The sequence below is a fragment of the Mesoplodon densirostris genome, chromosome 3, assembly GCF_025265405.1.
Source record: "Mesoplodon densirostris isolate mMesDen1 chromosome 3, mMesDen1 primary haplotype, whole genome shotgun sequence".
NCBI classification, from domain to species: domain Eukaryota; kingdom Metazoa; phylum Chordata; class Mammalia; order Artiodactyla; family Ziphiidae; genus Mesoplodon; species Mesoplodon densirostris.
The window spans coordinates 37,693,222-37,713,283 of NC_082663.1; the positions used below are offsets into that span (position 1 = coordinate 37,693,222).

At 37.7% G+C, this 20,062-nt stretch overlaps 1 protein-coding gene across 1 annotated transcript in view; it reads right to left on the reverse strand.

Annotated features, from left to right (window-relative positions):
* Positions 1-9,908: 9,908 nt before the first annotated feature.
* FGF10 (fibroblast growth factor 10) overlaps positions 9,909-20,062 on the reverse strand; it is an 88,003-nt gene continuing 77,849 nt past the window's right edge. Inside the window, exon 3 of the mRNA XM_060091678.1 lies at positions 9,909-10,106. Within this exon, the coding sequence (XP_059947661.1) occupies positions 9,909-10,106 (198 nt within the window). The remainder of the gene's footprint in view (positions 10,107-20,062) is intronic.

Consider the following 20,062-nt stretch of genomic DNA (forward strand, 5'->3'; position numbering starts at 1 on the left):
AGCTAGTCCTAACAACTGCTGCTTCTCTCATCAATTTTTTCCTAGGAAGTGTTGTGTGTTTTTAGGTTTCTCCATTGGACTTATTAAACTCACATGTTATTTAAGTTAAAACTGATGCAGCCATCATTCAGAAGAAGGGGTAGCTGGTTTGTTACAGTTTTGTTGAATAGTCTCCACCTTAAAAACAAACAAACTGCACTTATAGGATGTTTTAGATCTAGTTCCAGAGGAAACAGACTCTGTGGTGGAGACTTGCATGTAGTAAGTTTATTGGAGAGTTCTCTTGGGTCATCTCTGTGGGGTGAAGGAAGCAGGGTTAGGCAGAGTAAAAAAAGTTGATCTGGGATGAAGTCTCAACAAATGTTTCAGCTGGTCCCACAGGGCTGACCCCCATTGAATTATTGGTAATTGAGCAAGAGGACAATGGTTTTATACATGACAGTGAGCTGTCATTGGATGTGGCTGCCATAGAGGAGGGGCATGCAACTTACTTTCAGTATCTGGGGAATGAGTGCTCAGGTCCTGAGAAGGGTATCTGAGCAGTGCACCACCTGATAACTAGGCAGGTTTCTAAAAGCTGAATTGTTGTCTTGGAAACAAAGATGATAGGCATATTTCCCCTCATTTCCCAATTTATTTACAAACATATTAAGAATTTAGCAGGAGATAGGTGGCTGCACAGTGCAGAATATGCAAGATATTTTTTTCTGTTTTTGTGTGTGTGTGTGTGTGCTCCCTGTTCCCTGTGTGTTTAACAGCTATCACTTTCATTTTCTATGAAAATGAGGCTTTATTGGGGGGAAAAAAGCTGAAATATTGCTAAACCATTGCTATATTAAGACATATATAACTTTTCTAGAAACTATCATGCTTATAGTGTGTACCCTTAGTTTCAAGTGAATATTTTAAAACATTAGTCCCTCTTGGTTCTTAAACCAAACTTCCCACAGACAGTGCCATCTCCATAACTGAAGAAAGAAAGCTATGTCCATTTGTAAGTTATCTTGGCCTCCTTCGTTCTGATGCCTCAGAAAGCCCATCTTTCCAGGGGAGAAAACTGAGGTTCAAAACCAAAGTACCTCCTCATGAGCTTGCCTACGACCCAGTAATCCACAGTGCTGAGAGAAGCATGATTTTAACATACGTTGATGGTGTAGTCAATGGTCAGAAAAATGTTTCCTGGGAAGAAAGAAATAATACACAAACTGAGCCTGAAATCTGTGTAATGAAGTAATCTCTTGAGTGAATGTGGAGATTTTGAAGGTGACTCAGACATTAGTTTAACACATTAGGAAATTTTTTATAAATATTTACCATCGACCTGCAAGAAGGCAGAAAATCAACATGTACTGAGTACTTACTGCTTGCCGGTCATTATACAAGACTGTTAACTAATATAGTAACATTCAATCCTTACTACTGTCCCAAGTGTTATGAATTATTATCCAAGCTTTTTATTCATTCATTTTTATCTTAAAAGAGGTAACTTTTCTATGTTTACACTGCTAGAAAGTGGCAGAGCCAGGATTGAAAAATAGTCTCTCTGATTGAAAAGTACATGCCATTCCTCCCAAAAGAGTATCTGTAAAGAGAAACGTGTCATTTAAAATAAAACACCTTCATTATCCTTAGAATTACATTTCTGAAAAGAATTGAAAAAAATTGGGTTGTAAATGGTGTGGATCTGATTTTAAAAATCAATTTTTTTTTAAAATTTTGGTAGAGTGCCCATATAATAGAGAGAAGAGTAATTTTGGAATCAGGAGATCTGCATTCATTTCCTGGCAGTAAGCTCTGGGAAAGAAAATGAACTTCAACTTTATCACTTACAAAATTAGGGTGTAAAAGTAAGATGTAAAAGTAGAATTTCAACTAATTTACTGCATTTCATACTGGAGACAAATCTGAACAAATCAGAACTATGTTGTGTCCCAGAACTAATCTGTGATATTTTGAATGTCAGGTACTCCTTTGGTTACATGAAACATTGGTTTAGCATTGGGTTATCCCAGAGTGATTTTATCTCTGTAGCAGACATCCATTTTGTTGAAGGCCTGTTAGCTTTTTGCTTGTTTATTGTACAAAAGAAGATGGAAGTTCAGATGGTAAAGAAAGGAGGATAAAACACTGAACACTGTAGAAATCCTGCATATTATTGGCTTTGCCAGTAAATGATCAGAGAAGGAGAAATAAATGAGGAAAGAAGGGTTGGCAAATGTGACTATAGTTACAAAATGTCCTTGTAGTTTTTTGGTACATAACACAAGCATTCCATTGTTTTATACATCATTGGTTCTGGATGGATTTACTAAAATTTTTGGAGAGAGCGCCCGTTTTACCCACCCATCTTGTAGTTGCACACAGTAGGATGACAGGAACCTATTCAGTCGTGTATTTGGATTCAAAAGTTGACTCTGAAGTTCTACTGGGAAGATTAAGATTTAAAAAATGGAAGCTAGGGTTATAAATTAGTGTGTGTCCAGGTAACTACCTCTGGTGTAAACTGCTATACATGGGTTGAAATGGAAAGTCACTTGGATCAAAACATGCTTGGAAGGAGGTAGGATCTGGGTAAGAGAACAGCTGACTTCTAAGGTGAAGAATATTATTAATAAAAATATAGTCTCCTAATGTTCTACTCTGAAGTGAGCAATATTTATTTATATATATAAATTTTGATATATTAGCCAATTCTATTTAATAGGCATGTCTCCTTTATAGTCTAATTCCAAATATTTTTGAAATAAATATAATTATTTAGATGTTAACTCGTAAAAATTGTTATAATTTACCAGGAATAATTGGAGGCTGCCATAAATAGGTTTATATTTATATGTACTAGTTTGATTTTGTTTTTGTTGTTTCTCTAGTTAACAGAGAAGGTCAACATTTAAAATTATAAGAACTCTCAATAGAATATCTATTCATCACTAAATTTTCTGGCCTACATAGAACTCATCTAAATTGCATATTGAGACTTAAGTCAGATGTATTTATTTGATTTCTGTCATATTTAGGGTCATTGAGAAAACTATAAAATAAATTTATATAGAAAAGTGTGACATGATTCTGGGTATATTACAAAAATCTATGTGTTGATTAAGTAAAGATTTATTAAGCAAAACTGTATATTGGATTTTGTGGTGACATGGTTTAGGAGTTTGTTGAGATTGCTTGATATGAAGGTTAGTGTCAAACAATTCTGTTGTATTGACAAGAAAGCCTTATGGTTCCAGATGTGCCAGAGCACCTCCTAAACTTGAGTTCTAAGGGTCTTAAGTTACAGACTCTGTATTAGTTTTCTCAGGCTACCGTAACAAAGTACCACCATCTGGTTGTATTAAGCAACAGAATTTCATTGTCTCACTGTGCTGAAGGCTAGAAGTCTGAAATCAAGGTATTGGCAGAGTTGATTCCTTCTGAGCACTATGAGGGAGAATAGCTTATAGTGAATTGCTGGCAATCATTGGTGTTTCTTGGCTTGTGGACTCATCACCCCAATCTCTGCTTTCATGTTCATATGGTGTTCTCCCTATGTGCATGTCTGTGTTCAAGTTTCCTGTTTTTATTAGGACATCGGTCATATTGGGTTAGATGTTCACCCTAGTCTAGTTTGACCTCCTCTCAACTAATCACATCTGCAAGGACACTATTTCCTAATAAGGCCACATTCTAAGATACTGGGACGTCAAACCTTACTAGGGCCTATGTTTAAATTTCGTTTTAATTTTTTCCCAGTAGTAGGAATTAATAACTTAAATGATTCTGAACCATTAATTTTATCACTAGGGAATCATGGAGAAAATATAACTTAAAAAAACCCATAGGAGTGTGCAACAATAATTTCAGGTACTCAATATTGTCTCCAACAATCTCTACTAATATTACTGTGGAGTCTATAGTCATTTGATACAGCTGAAATAGATATTAGTTTAAATAAAGTCTATATTTTTCTTGTGAGTCTAATAAGGAAATAGATTTGACATAGCTATTTAATGTCACCTGGAGTCAAAAATTAGAAAGAAAGATAAATTCTTGCAGTTGAAATATGGTGATTTGACTATTTCTTAGGAGATCTTGGAGGATGGAATGCAGAACTTTCCTAGGGTAGGATGAAGGGGAAGGATCGCAGATACTGACTTTAAAATACCAGTATATATTTTTAAAATTTATTTAATTTATTTATTATTTTTGGCTGCGTTGGGTCTTCATTGCTTTCTCTGGTTGCGGCAAGCTAGGGCTACTCCTCGCCACAGTGCGCGGGCCTCTCATTGCGGTGGCCTCTCTTGCTACGGAGCACGGGCTCCAGATGCGCGGGCTTCAGTAGTTGTGGCTCGCGGGCTCTAGAGCGCAGGCTCAGTAGCTGTGGCACACGGGCCTGGTTGCTCCGCAGCACGTGGGATCTTCCCGGACCAGGGCTTGAACCTGTGTCCCCTGCACTGGCAGGTGGATTCCTAACCACTGCGCCACCAGGGAAGTCCCCAAAATACTAGTATTTAAAAAAAAATACTACTTAGTTTCATTTGTTTCCTACATGAGGGTAAGCTTGCATTGTAAAATGAATTTTACATCCAATTTTCAATTTATCAGGAAAACAAGTAAGATGTTTGTATCTTTACTTATTTGCAATACAATGTCAGTATTTCTCTTTCACTTTTCTCAGTTGGAAAGCTCCCTAATAAACAGATATTTTAATATCATTTTTATAGATATTGGCTTAAATATTATTGTTTAACATATTGATAGTGTCATGGAAAAAATGGCAATTGAAAAGTCTGGTGTTTAAATACCAGATGTTAAAATATTTTTAATGTTGAATTGATAACCCTTAACCCAAATGCCTCCTTTAACCATAAGAAGTAGTCTTTTTTTAATTTATAATACCTCACGAAACACTGATTTTAATTTACTGCTCCTTGAAAGACCTCTCTGAGAATATTTGTATTGTCAGCAGCTTAAATTGACCACAGAAATTATCACTAAATAATTTCAAAAATTGTGAGATTATGTAGGCATTTAAGATGTGTATAAAGTAATTAAAACCAAACTTTAGGAGGGTTAAGGCCTTACCATAGTTGGTTATTCTACAACTGGGGTCACTGCCTAAGTTGTATGAAGGCCTATGCTCAATTTACAGTTGTAATGAGGAACATGGGATGTCTTGATTCTTCATTTGCTGTTCTCATCTTTAGAGGATGCAATTGCCTATATTAAAACATGAACATAGGCTCTTTTGTGGAGGATAATAAAAACATGTAAGGTAATACATGCCACATGCATAGATGGTTGGCATATGGCTTTTCTCTTTGAGCATGGAATTGTTGCCTTTAGCTGCTATCATGGAACAGCCACATGGAAATGTTCATTAGTAGTCACTTAGGAATGAGACCAGTTCCTTTGATCTCATTAGTTTGATCATGATTATTCCATTTTAATATGGTTTTGTAAAGGTGTTTTCAGTAGATTATTCACTTACAAGGGCATTTTGTGTTTTATTATTTTCTAATCATCTGAAGAAAATAGATATTGATGTTATAAAGTTTTTTTTCTCTCATATTGAATAATACAAGACATAGTGAGAGACATAGAGCACATTTTCACTTTTTCTTTTTTATTTTACAATTTAAAAAACAAATGGCATTTGAGTTTCAGATTTTTCTCTTCATGTTGATATATTTGAAACTACTAGTACATACTCTTGGGATAAATATAAAGAAATACTTACAATATCATGTTGTGATATAGACTGATATTTAGTATGAGAACCACCTTTTGATTCAGTGCAAACTTGCATTCATCTCAATGACCAGTTTGCAGAATTATAGTGAGCGTGCCTATATTCAGGGCCCTATTCTTGGCTTTAGTACAAAACAAAATGAACACAATCTCTCCCTTTTAAAAAATGTCCTTAAAAATCTTGATATCTCTGATTTGAAGAAAAAGATGACGCCTAATTAGAATTAGCAAAAAATGCAAGATTGTCAGTAGTCTCATTTATATAGATGTAGCTAAGAACTGTTTTTGTTTTTACACCTGTCCTGCACCGCCCTTTCCTTGGTACACTGTTATTCACCAGTTCCAGTTCCAGTTCCAAAATCCCCACGGTGTAGCTCTGGATCATGTAACTGAAGCTTGGCCAACCATAGTGCCCATATGCCTTGTCCTGCTGTTTCCTCTGAAAGTTGGTATCTTATCCAAACTTAGCCAATAAGAGGTATACCTTGGATGTTTCCATTTTGGAATCTTGAGAAAAGGAGGTATGGGGTTTTGGGCTTTGGAGTTGGAAGAAATGAATTGGAGGCAAGCGGTAGCCAAGCAAATAAAGCCAATCAGAGGTAAGAGTACCGGAGAGGAAGAGGATTTTAGTTGCTTCATGTCTCGGTTCTGGTGGAACTCAGAATTGCCATTTTCCTTCCAGTATCTTTCTAAAATACGCCTCTTTTTTTCTTACAGCTTAATTTAAGTTAAAAAAGTCCTGTCTAGTGAAACAGACAAAAATCCTTAATCAACAGGATACTTGTTTGCATGTGAATGTGTTACTTCTAATGCTCTAGATATCTTCTCTTAAATATTTCATGGCTTCCTACAAATATCTTTATTTAAACAAAGTTTGGAACAGCTAAAACATTCCCTGATAAGGCAAGAGTAATTTTTATTTTTGCTGAATAATCATAAAACCTGAATTAAGAAACATCCAAATTATTAGAACTGTGCATACTAATGATGATCTATTTAAATAGTGTCCACAACCTTGCTTGGACCCTGGACTCAACTTGCATTATTATGTATTTTTTTCTCTCTACTTTTCAAATCAAACTCATTGGCTTACTCTATCCCCTTGAAATCAGATTTTGCAGCCTCCTGGCTTTCCTCCAAAAGTCTTTCATTATTTCACAAGCCATCCTTGTTTTTAATTCATCCTTCTTTATCCACTGAGCAAACTAGGTGGACCTGAATACTTAGGAAAAATTGAAATCATTTGGTTGTTATTAGAGTAGGGATAGCTGACTCACACATGTAAAACATTAAAGAAACCTTACAAATGTTTGAGTGATTTTTTTTCTGTTGTTGTGTTGTTTGGGCCTGTGGGGCACTTAACCACATCCTGCCAAGCACACAACACATGAGCTTCTCTCTTTATTACCAGGTATAGTTTTAGGCTAATAAAACAAACAAGCGCAATATTTTCATTTTTTTTCCCAGCATTTTTATTGATTCATTTAATGTAACATACTATACACTGTTCAGCCTTTTGGGAGGTAGGAGGAGGGAGGGAATCTATATCTTTATGAGGAGTCTCCTCGAAATCAACACTCAGATGGACAAACATTTGTGGCTGACACACCTTGACTTTGTAGCCAGGGGTCACACTTCCTACAGAGACAGAACCCCCAAAATCATGATTTTCTTTTTAAACATATGACATTTAGGACTGGAGCTGCTTTTCCTTCAGTAGCACAGTCCAGCTGCAAAGAGGACCAGAATTCTAACCCAATACCAAGCAAAGATGCCATTTTTAAATGTGGAGAATCTCAATACTCCTTACCAAACGGTTTCTGTCTTTCTCTCTGTCAATGTGTGTGTTTTGGGGGTGAGTCAGGGGAGAGGTGAAGGAAATGTTTTCTGTTTTTGGCTTCTGCAAGCTTTGATACATTTTGCTAGAAGCTGTTTTACTGTTGTAAGTACTATAATGATGACTGTTTACACATAGTCTCTTGGTAATCTAAATGGCTATGTGAAATACGAATCCAGTTTGTGCCCTATTTGCTGTTACCATGGTCATCTAATACTGTATTTGTCTCACCAAACATTTAATTTTGCTTGTGGGTGGTCCATGTTCATGTGTCAGGTGCAATTATTATTTTAAAATAAAACATTAAAGATAATCTAGTTCTCATAGGAATGCATTACATTATAGCTCTCAGACTCAGTTACCAATTAAATTTTAACAGATTCCAACCACAAAATTAAACATTTTTAGAATCCCATTTGTCAAAAAGCAAGTTGGAAGCCAAGTACCATAAAATGCAACTTTAGTCATAAGGCAAAACACTCTGCCTCAAATGCATTTTCTTTGAAATCCCAGCTTTTTAAGGAATAAGAAAAATATGACCTTTTATGGGATTACTTTATGGGAAAGTTTCTTAATAAAGCTAATTCTTAAATAACAGATTAACTGGAAGTGCTGGTAAAGCATTGACACAATTAAGTTATTAGAGAGGATCACAACACACCAGTCTTTCTAGAGGTTAAACTTTAGTAAAAAGACACATTTAGTGAGTCTTTCCTTTGTACCAAAATACTGTGTCCAAACAATAAAAATAAACAGACCTTTTCAAAACAAGAAATATGAAGGTAAAACTGCAGCATCAATACAATCTTATAGTTATCACTTAAAGTATTTAGAGCAAATAGTATTTTTCTACACTTTTAAAAATCACTACAGACACTGCAAATAAGGCTTATGTATTTATTTAGTGGAATACTATGTGATGATGACTGGTACGCTCTTATGTACTGTTTTCTATACCTGCTCTAACAAAATGAATTTCAACAAGGTTATATTATGGAACCTTCCAAAGCTCTTTAAATTTACAGAAAATAAGTTTTATTGGGTTTTGTAAAGACTAGATCATACAGCTTGAACAGGTTTCAGTATATGGTTACACATATACCAGAATATATTTGCTCAGTTTAAGCCCCTTGGAGGGTTGCACTTCATACCAAATTCTTTGATAGTTCCTTTGGGGGAGATTCACTATGTGAGACTTATAAAGTGTTCTTATATATGCAGACAGCCTCTTCATCACTTACCACTGTGACATATAGCCAAAAACTCATTAGTAAATAATGAGGCTAGGCTACTAAAATGTATGTAACAATTTTCCTTCTTTTAATATCTTGGAGACCCACTGATGTATTGAAAAAGGAGAATTTGGCCTTCTGGTCTATTTCTTAGGAAAAGAAGCCTTAGGAGTGATGTATGGTTTTAAATGATGGCAAACATCTCTCAATCAAGCCATGCCATAGCACTGTCATATTTATTGTTGATGATTCTTATGGCAGAAGTGCAGATTAAGTCAACTGATAACACATGGGGCACTCACACTCTTTCCCCGATTTTATCTCCTACTCTTGAAGTGTTTGCCAAGTTTTAAAAACACTTTGTCATGAACATGCATGTGATGTGCTAAAGAAAAAGAAAAGGTAAATCAGAGGGCAGCTGATGAGGATACTCTTTAAAACCCCAAAAGATATTTAACATCCTATTAAATAAATAACTTAGAAAGAAATAGAAAGGGATGAAGGCAGAATGCACAAGCATACCATACTATTTGTTTTGTTAGAACAGTTTTACACTACCATGATTATATTTTTTAATCCTATCCAATTCTTCCATGATGCCACGCCCAAAGCTCCTTTGGTTGTGCATATGATATGACCCAAGTGCTTTCCAGTAAATGCTTGTGTGTCTTACTGCTCATTGAATCATTAGGCTTGAATGAGCAATGAAAGTCTTTGATATGAGTTCGTATTCCATAAATAACTTTCCCGAAGATCATTCAACAGACTGTTCCTTGTCCTTTAAGTTCTATCTCAGAGGTTAAAAACAAAAACATAAACAAAAACTTAACCCAAAAACTCGGCCACAATATTGTTCACTTAGGAATAACTTCCATCCCATCTGATCTGCTTATATCTCAATTACAAAGCAGGACACAGAGCTAATTAAGAGAACATCATATGTCAGCAGAGAGTACAAAAACCTTCAAAGGCTTCCTTTCTTTCAACCAAGCAGATACTTGCAATGTGTCTTTTCCTTTTGAGCTACTATCTTCACGAAGAATACCAACTATGCCTGGTTAAAGAGCCTTTGGTTATACTGCATCCACAAACATTGCCTTCCTCTATGAGTGTACCACCATTGGAAGAAAATGAGCTGAGGTGTTTTTCCTTCGTGTTTTCTGTCCTCTCCTGGGAGCTCCTTTTCCATTCAATGCCACATACATTTGCCTCCCATTGTGCTGCCAGTTAAAGGATGCATAGGTATTGTATCCGTTTTCCTCAATCCTCTCCTTCAGCTTACAGTCATTGTTAAATTCTTTCTGCAAGGGAAAAACAAAATCGTTTATTCCTATGGTGATGATACTTGATTCTATTTCACACAAACCATCCAGAGAACTCCAGTTCCTGGGTTTTATTTACTGTTGCCATCTGTACATAAGTTGTGCACTTAATACAAAACATCAACAACAGAAGAGTAAAACTCATAAAGACAAAACAGGTTCTACATTAGAAGGCATGTGATTTATTTTAATCTATCATCATAACCACATATTGGGGCCCTTTTAAAAAGCTGATGTGCTTTGAACATGACATGTTTAAGTGCCTAGAATGATTGTTAAGAAGCAAGCATTCCAGTAACAATATTTGTGATGAGCCAATGATAAAAAGTGTTGTTATAATCCTTTTTTTTCAGAGTAATAACTGGGGTTCCATGGGAAAAACAGAATTACAGGAAAAAAGTGGGCTTATCAAGTTTGCAAATGTTATCTACCTATAAATCCACAATAAATCCACACACAGTGATAAGAAAGCAGATCTTAAAGCAAAACCATAATAGTTCTAGATAACCAAGAGGCCCTGGGATTGAGGGATGTCCCTCTCTTCCAAATACCAGATTTCTCAATTTTGTAAATTATTTACAATTTTCCATAACTTGGAATTTTGACCAATTTTACTCTGAGGTTTAGGAATAGTTGAACAGTAGGACATGAGACAACCTTGCTTTGTGAATTTCCATGTCAAAGAAACTATAAATCTGGTGACTAGCACTGCTTATATTGTATAAGCCTGAAGACTTGGATCCTGGGAAATTCCACTTTACAGACATAGTCCATTAGCTTTGTTTCAAGTGGCCAAGTTTTTTTTTTTTTTTTTTTAATTTAATTTAATTTTTTTTATTTTATTTTACAAATTTAATCAGTTATACATATACATATGTTCCCATATCCCCTCCCTTTTGCGTCTCCCTCCCACCCTCCCTATCCCACCCCTCCAGGCGGTCACAAAGAACCGAGCTGATCTCCCTGTGCTATGCGGCTGCTTCCCACTAGCTATCTACCTTACGTTTGGTAGTGTATATATGTCCATGCCGCTCTTTCACTTTGTCACAGCTTACCCTTCCCCCTCCCCATATCCTCAAGTCCATGCTCTAGTAGGTCTGTGTCTTTATTCCTGTCTTACCCCTATGTTCTTCATGACACTTTTTTCTTAAATTCCATATATATGTGTCAGCATACAGTATTTGTCTTTCTCTTTCTGACTTACTTCACTCTGTATGACAGACTCTAGGTCCATCCACCTCATTACAAATAGCTCAATTTCATTTCTTTTTATGGCTGAGTAATATTCCATTGTATATATGTGCCACATCTTCTTTATCCATTCATCCGATGATGGACACTTAGGTTGTTTCCATCTCCGGGCTATTGTAAATAGGGCTGCTATGAACATTTTGGTACATGTCTCTTTTTGAATTATGGTTTTCTCAGGGTATATGCCCAGTAGTGGGATTGCTGGGTCATATGGTAGTTCTATTTGTAGTTTTTTAAGGAACCTCCATACCGTTCTCCATAGTGGCTGTACCAATTCACATTCCCACCAGCAGTGCAAGAGTGTTCCCTTTTTTCCACACCCTCTCCAGCATTTATTGTTTCTAGATTTTTTGATGATGGCCATTCTGACTGGTGTGAGATGATATCTCATTGTAGTTTTGATTTGCATTTCTCTAATGAGTAAAGATGTTGAGCATCCTTTCATGTGTTTGTTGGCTGTCTGTATATCTTCTGTGGAGAAATGTCTATTTAGGTCTTCTGCCCATTTTTGGATTGGGTTGTTTGTTTTTTTGCTATTGAGCTGCCTGAGCTGCTTATAAATTTTGGAGATTAATCCTTTGTCAGTTGCTTCATTTGCAAATATTTTCTCCCATTCTGAGGGTTGTCTTTTCGTCTTGTTTATGGTTTCCTTTGCTGTGCAAAAGCTTTTAAGTTTCATTAGGTCCCATGGGTTTATTTTTGTCTTTATTTCCATTTCTCTAGGAGGTGGGTCCAAAAGGATCTTGCTGTGATTTATGTCATAGAGTGTTCTGCCTATGTTTTCCTCTAGGAGTTTGATAGTGTCTGGCCTTACATTTAGGTCTTTAATCCATTTTGAGCTAATTTTTGTGTATGGTGTTAGGGAGTGATCTAATCTCATACTTTTACATGTCCCTGTCCAGTTTTCCCAGCACCACTTATTGAAGAGACTGTCCTTTCTCCACTGTACATTCCTGCCTCCTTTATCAAAGATAAGGTGACCATATGTGCGTGGGTTTATCTCTGGGCTTTCTATCCTGTTCCATTGATCTATCTTTCTGTTTTTGTGCCAGTACCACACTGTCTTGATTACTGTAGCTTTGTAGTATAGTCTAAAGTCAGGGAGCCTGATTCCTCCAGCTCCGTTTTTCGTTCTCAAGATTGCTTTGGCTATTCGGGGTCTTTTGTGTTTCAATACAAATTGTGAAATTTTTTGTTCTAGTTCTGTGAAAAATGCCATTGGTAATTTGATAGGTATTGCATTGAATCTGTAGATTGCTTTGGGTAGTAGAGTCATTTTCACAATGTTGATTCTTCCAATCCAAGAACATGGTACATCTCTCCATCTATTTGTATCATCTTTAATTTCTTTCATCAGTGTCTTATAATTTTCTGCATACAGGTCTTTTGTCTCCTTAGGTAGGTTTATTCCTAGATATTTTATTCTTTTTGTTGCAATGGTAAATGGGAGTGTTTCCTTGATTTCACTTTCAGAGTTTTCATCATTAGTATATAGGAATGCCAGAGATTTCTGTGCATTAATTTTGTATCCTGCAACTTTACCAAATTCATTGATTAGCTCTAGTAGTTTTCTGGTAGCATCTTTAGGATTCTCTATGTATAGTATCATGTCATCTGCAAAGAGTGACAGCTTTACTTCTTCTTTTCCCATTTGGATTCCTTTTATTTCCTTTTCTTCTCTGATTGCTGTGGCTAAAACTTCCAAAACTATGTTGAATAAGAGTGGTGAGAGTGGGCAACCTTGTCTTGTTCCTGATCTTAGTGGAAATGGTTTCAGTTTTTCACCATTGAGGACAATGCTGGCTGTGGGTTTGTCATATATGGCCTTTATTATGTTGAGGAAAGTTCCCTCTATGCCTACTTTCTGCAGGGTTTTTATCATAAATGGGTGTTGAATTTTGTCAAAAGCTTTCTCTGCATCTATTGAGATGATCATATGGTTTTTCTCCTTCAGTTTGTTAATATGGTGTATCACATTGATTGATTTGCGTATATTGAGGAATCCTTGCATTCCTGGAATAAACCCCACTTGATCATGGTGTATGATCCTTTTAATGTGCTGTTGGATTCTGTTTGCTAGTATTTTGTTGAGGATTTTTGCATCTATGTTCCTCAGTGATATTGGCCTGTAGTTTTCTTTCTTTGTGACATCCTTGTCTGGTTTTGGTATCAAGGTGATGGTGGCCTCGTAGAATGAGTTTGGGAGTGTTCCTCCCTCTGCTATATTTTGGAAGAGTTTGAGAAGGATAGGTGTTAGCTCTTCTCTAAATGCTTGATAGAATTCCCCTGTGAAGCCATCTGGTCCTGGGCTTTTGTTTGTTGGAAGATTTTTTATCACAGTTTCAATTTCAGTGCTTGTGATTGGTCTGTTCATATTTTCTATTTCTTCCTGATTCAGTCTTGGCAGGTTGTGCATTTCTAAGAATTTGTCCATTTCTTCCAGGTTGTCCATTTTATTGGCATAGAGTTGCTTATAGTAATCTCTCATGATCTTTTGTATTTCTGCAGTGTCAGTTGTTACTTCTCCTTTTTCATTTCTAATTCTATTGATTTGAGTCTTCTCCCTTTTTTTCTTGATGAGTCTGGCTAATGGTTTATCAATTTTGTTTATCTTCTCAAAGAACCAGCTTTTAGTTTTATTGATCTTTGCTATCGTTTCCTTCATTTCTTTTTCATTTATTTCTGATCTGATTTTTATGATTTCTTTCCTTCTGCTAACTTTGGGATGTTTTTGTTCTTCTTTCTCTAATTGCTTTAGGTGCAGTGTCAGGTTGTTTATTCGAGATATTTCCTGTTTCTTAAGGTGGGATTGTATTGCCATAAACTTCCCTCTTAGAACTGCTTTTGCTGCATCCCATAGGTTTTGGTTCGTCGTGTCTCCATTGTCATTTGTTTCTCGGTATTTTTTAATTTCCTCTTTGATTTCTTCAGTGATCACTTCGTTATTAAGTAGTGTATTGTTTAGCCTCCATGTGTTTGTATGTTTTACAGCTCTTTTCCTGTAATTGATATCTAGTCTCATAGCATTGTGGTCGGAAAAGATACTTGATACAATTTCAATTTTCTTAAATTTACCAAGGCTTGATTTGTGACCCAAGATATGATCTATCCTGGAGAATGTTCCATGAGCACTTGAGAAAAATGTGTATTCTGTTGTTTTTGGATGGAATGTGCTATAAATATCAATTAAGTCCATCTTGTTTAATATATCATTTAAAGCTTGTGTTTCCTTATTGATTTTCATTTTGGATGACCTGTCCATTGGTGAAAGTGGGGTGTTAAAGTCCCCTACTATGATTGTGTTACTGTCGATTTCTCCTTTTATGGCTGTTAATATTTCCCTTATGTATTGAGGTGCTCCTATGTTTGGTGCATAAATATTTACAATTGTTATATCTTCTTCTTGGATTGATCCCTTGATCATTATGTAGTGTCCTTCTTTGTCTCTTCTAGTAGTCTTTATTTTAAAGTCTATTTTGTCTGATATGAGAATTGCTACTCCAGCTTTCTTTTGGTTTCCATTTGCATGGAATATCTTTTTCCATCCCCTTACTTTCAATCTGTATGTGTCTCTAGGTCTGAAGTGGGTCTCTTGTAGACAGCATATATATGGGTCTTGTTTTTGTATCCATTCAGCCAGTCTGTGTCTTTTGGTGGGAGCATTTAGTCCATTTACATTTAAGGTAATTATTGATATGTATGTTCCTATTCCCATTTCCTTAATTGCTTTGGGTTCGTTATTGTAGGTATATTCCTTCTGTTGTGTTTCTTGCCTAGAGAAGTTCCTTTAGCATTTGTTGTAAAGCTGGTTTGGTGGTGCTGAACTCTCTCAGCTTTTGCTTGTCTGTAAAGGTTTTAATTTCTCCATCAAATCTGAATGAGATCCTTGCTGGGTAGAGTAATCTTGGCTGCAGGTTTCTCTCCTTCATCACTTTAATTATGTCCTGCCACTCCCTTCTGGCTTGTAGAGTTTCTGCTGAGAGATCAGCTGTTAACCTGATGGGGATTCCCTTGTGTGTTATTTGTTGTTTTTGCCTTGCTGCTTTTAATATGATTTCTTTGTGTTTAATTTTTGACAGTTTGATTAATATGTGTCTTGGTGTGTTTCTCCTTGGATTTATTCTGTATGGGACTCTCTGTGCCTCCTGGACTTGATTAACTATTTCCTTTCCCATATTAGGGAAGTTTTCAACTATAATCTCTTCAAATATTTTCTCAGTCCCTTTCTTTTTCTCTTCTTCTTCTGGAACCCCTATAATTCGAATGTTGGTGCGTTTAATGTTGTCCCAGAGGTCTCTGAGACTGTCCTCTGTTCTTTTCATTCTGTTTTCTTTATTTTGCTGTGTAGCAGTTATTTCCACTATTTTATCTTCCACCTCACTTATCCGTTCTTCTGCCTCAGTTATTCTGCTATTGATCCCTTCTAGAGTATTTTTTATTTCATTTATTGTGTTTTTAATCGATGCTTGATTCGTCTTTAGTTCTTCTAGGTCCTTGTTAACTGTTTCTTGCATTTTGTCTATTCTATTTCCAAGATTTTGGATCATGTTTACCATCATTATTCTGAATTCTTTTTCAGATAGACTGCCTATTACCTCTTCATTTGTTAGGTCTGGTGGGTTTTTATCTTGCTCCTTCTCCTGCTGTGTGTTTTTCTGTCTTCTCATTTTACTTATGTTACTGTGTTTGGGGTCTCCTTTTTGCAGGCTGCAGGTTCGTATTTCCCTTTGTTTTTGGTGTCTGTCCCCAGTGGCTAAGGTTGGTTTAGTGGGTTGTGTAGGCTTCTTGGTGGAGGGGACTACTGCCTGTGTTCTGGTGGATGAGGCTGGATCTTGTCTTTCTGGTGGGCAGGTCCACGTCTGGTGGTGTGTTTTGGGGTGTTTGCGGACTTTTTATGATTTGAGGCAGCCTCTCTGCTAATGGGTGGTGTTGTGTTCCTGTCTTGCTAGTTGTTTGGCATAGGGTGTCCAGCACTGTAGCTTGCTGGTCGTTGAGTGAAGCTGGGTGCTGGTGTTGAGATGGAGATCTCTGGAAGATTTTCGCCGTTTGATATTATGTGGAGCTGGGAGGTCTCTTGTGGACCAGTGTCCTGAAGTTCGCTCTCCCACCTCAGAGGCACAGCACTGACTCCTGGCTCCTCAATTTGGGATGATTTGTTGTCTATTCATGTATTCCACAGATGCAGGGTACATGGAGTTGATTGTGGAGCTTTAACCCACTGCTTCTGAGGCTGCTGGGAGAGGTTTCCCTTTCTCTTCTTTGTTCTCACAGCTCCTGGGTCTCAGCTTTGGATTTGGCCCCGCCTCTGCGTGTAGGTCGCTGGAGGGCGTCTGTTCTTCTCTCAGACAGGACAGGGTTAAAGGAGCAGCCTCTTCGGGGACTCTGGCTCACTCAGGCCGGGCGGGAGGGAGGGGCACGGAGTGCTGGGCGAGCCTGCAGCGGCCGAGGTCGGCGTGACGTTGCACCAGCCCGAGGCGCGCCGTGCGTTCTCCCAGGGAAGCCGCCCCTGGATCCCGGGACCCCGGCAGTGGCAGGCTGCACAGGCTCCCGGAAGGGCGGTGTGGACAGTGACCTGCGCTCGCACACAGGCTTCTTGGCGGCGGCAGCAGCAGCCCCAGCGTCCCACTCCCGTCTCTGGGCTCCGCGCTTTCAGCCTCGACTCGCGCCCGTCTCTGGAGCTCCTTTACGCCGCGCTCTTAATCCCCTCTCCTCGCGCACCAGGAAACCAAGAGGGAAGAAAAAGTCTCCTGCCTCTTCGGCAGCTCCAGAGTTTTCCCGGACTCCCTCCCGGCTAGCTGTGGCACATTAGCCCCCCTCAGGCTGAGTTCTCGCCGCCAGCCCCAGTCCTCTCCCTGCGCTCTGACCGAAGCCCGAGCCTCAGCTCCAGCGCCGCCCGCCCCGGCGGGGGAGCAGACAAGCCTCTCCGGCTGGTGAGTGCCGCTCGGCACCGCTCCTCTGTGCGGGAATCTCTCTGCTTTGCCCTACCCAGGTATGTGGGGAGTTTCTTGCCTTTTGGGAGGTCTGGGGCCTTCTGCCAGCGTTCAGTAGGTGTTCTGTAGGAGTTGTTCCACGTGTAGCTGTATTTCTGGTGTATCTGTGGGGAGGAAGGTGATCTCCGCGTCTTACTCTTCCGCCATCTTACCCGGAAGTCTGCAGAAGTGTGCACCCTCGTCAATGGCCTCCTGTCTGCCTTTGGCGCTGGGGAAAGGCGGACCTGGCTACACCAGAATTTTCCAGGGAAACTTGACTGTTTCTAGTCTGCCCCACTGAACTTAGAGGTATTTGTCCAAGTGGCCAAGTTTTTTAAGGGGATCTTTTGTGACAAAAATTGATAACTCATTCATTTTAGAAATCCAGATTCTCACTCTGGAGTTAATAACAAAGAGGAGATACCTCACTAATCTCAAAACTCTGACTTCAGAAATATCCCTTTCCCCTTATATCCAAACTAAAGCAGTTAAAAAGCTAAGGAATTGGGCTTCCCTGGTGGCGCAGTGGTTGAGAGTCCGCCTGCCAATGCAGGGGACATGGGTTCGTGCCCCGGTCCGGGAGGATCCCACATGCCGTGGAGCGGCTGGGCCGGTGAGCCATGGCCGCTGAGCCTGCGTGTCCGGAGACTGTGCTCTGCGGCAGGAGAGGCCACAACAGTGAGAGGCCCGCGTACCGCAAAAAAAAAAAAAAAAAAAAAAAGCTAAGGAATTGGGGCTTTTGCTCTTCTGGGCCTATCTTCTCTATGCAAACCAAGGGCATTGTAGGCATCTTTCAGCTGAAACTTCTACTAGCAGTTCAGTTTTTCACACCTCAGCACTTTTGGACATTTTGACTAAATTCCCAATTCCTGAATGTGTGTATATTTAAATATCCAGGTTTCTGCAGGCTAGATCCTAATTTTGAACATTATCACAACTGGAATGAGCAGGTATACTTTATGTTAATGTTACCAGTTTAAGCATTGTTTTCTGGAATTTATCCTCTGTGCTTCTCTTCTATAAAAAATATTTAAATGTAATGTTCAAGTAATGACTTATTTGGTTGAAAGTAAGAAGGAAAGGTAAATTATTTAAGGTAATGATTTTAAAATAAAAATTACGCATTAGAGAAGATTTGAATCCTTAATTTAAGTTTATTTTTTTTTCTATTTATTCATCTTAGTCTGTCTAAAACTGTATGTTTTTCAAAGCAGAGAGGGTTTTTTTAACATGAATAATTGTATTTTTTTCAATAAAGAAGGCGTATTTTAGAGACTACAGAAGGATTGAGGTTATTTTAGCTGATTTTATATTTGAAATGGAGCTATGTATAAGAAAGTAGGAATGGATGCTAAATTATTTTTCCTCCCGAAAATTAATTTATAGAACAATGTTTCTGAAAGTGAATTACACCTGTATCAGACCCCTCATCTCAGGTGTTTTGAATATTTAGACCATTGGTCAAATTTTTATATCAGAATCTCTGGAGGAGACCTAGGAATCTATTGTTTACAGCATTTAGGTGAATCATAAATATTAACGTTTCAAAAAAAATCTAGGCTAGAGCAAGATCTCAAAAGTAGGGTTTTGGTAGTTTAGAAAAAGGTTTTGGATTTCCTCAGGATACCAGGGAAATTTCTTCGGTTTTTAAACCATGCCCTACAAGGGCTTGTCCTCTATACTTCAGTTTTATAATCTATTTACTTAGTTCCATCTGTCAGGAGAAAACTCAGTATACAATAGTATACAGTAGACACATTGCTCAGAGGGTGAATAATGAAAATATAAGAGAGATAAGTTTCCCAAAAGGGAAGCGAGGAAAATATTCAAGAGACTAGAATATATAGTGTTGGTTTAATCAGTCCCTCTGGGTTTTTGCCTAATTGCTATTTTCAAGAAGGCTATGGAATCAATGGAAATTATGTGGAAAAAAAAGATAGGAATTATAAGAGTTTGTCACTTGATATACAGAATATATAGGATATGTACTCATGAATTTTTTTTTTGGTATACCCTTTAAATGCAAAGTTCCTAGTCCTATTCTGCCCTGAATAGGACACTGAATTTGAGTAGATTTTTAATTTAATTTTGAATAAGCCATACTTTTTTACTCTTCCTGGTGGTAATGCAAAATTACAGTAACAGTACACTATGGTTAGAGAATGAGCTTCTTTCTGAGACAGGCTGAAAGTGGAATGCATTGGCTATGATGGGCTGAGCTACTTGGAAAGGTAGTTAGGTTAATGCATTATGCTATTCCATGCTGAAGAAATCATGTGGGACAAGGCAAACCCCGTCCTCTTGAAGTCCACAATCTACTGGGAGAAGACAGTCAACAACAAACACATTATTGAGAGAAGTATCTGATAAATGCCATTGTAGATCATTAAAATGGTATGATGTGATAGAAAGCAAATGAGCATCTACATAAGAAATAGAGAGAGAATGAAATAATCCATAAGCCTTAGATCTCAAGAAGAAGCATAGGCACAGTGTGTGAGCTGTGTTGGGATAGAAGAAAAAAGTGGGGGAATGGAAGGAAAAGTATTAACTATTTTTGTGACAGTTCATTTGAGAGCTATCCATTTTTCCTTGATGTCACCTTTTTAAATAAATATACTTTATCAATTAAAAATTATTTCAGTCTTATTGCAATTAAAAATTTTATATTTTCTCTCTCAATCTAAATTTTTATGAACTTTTACTTTAAAGCAT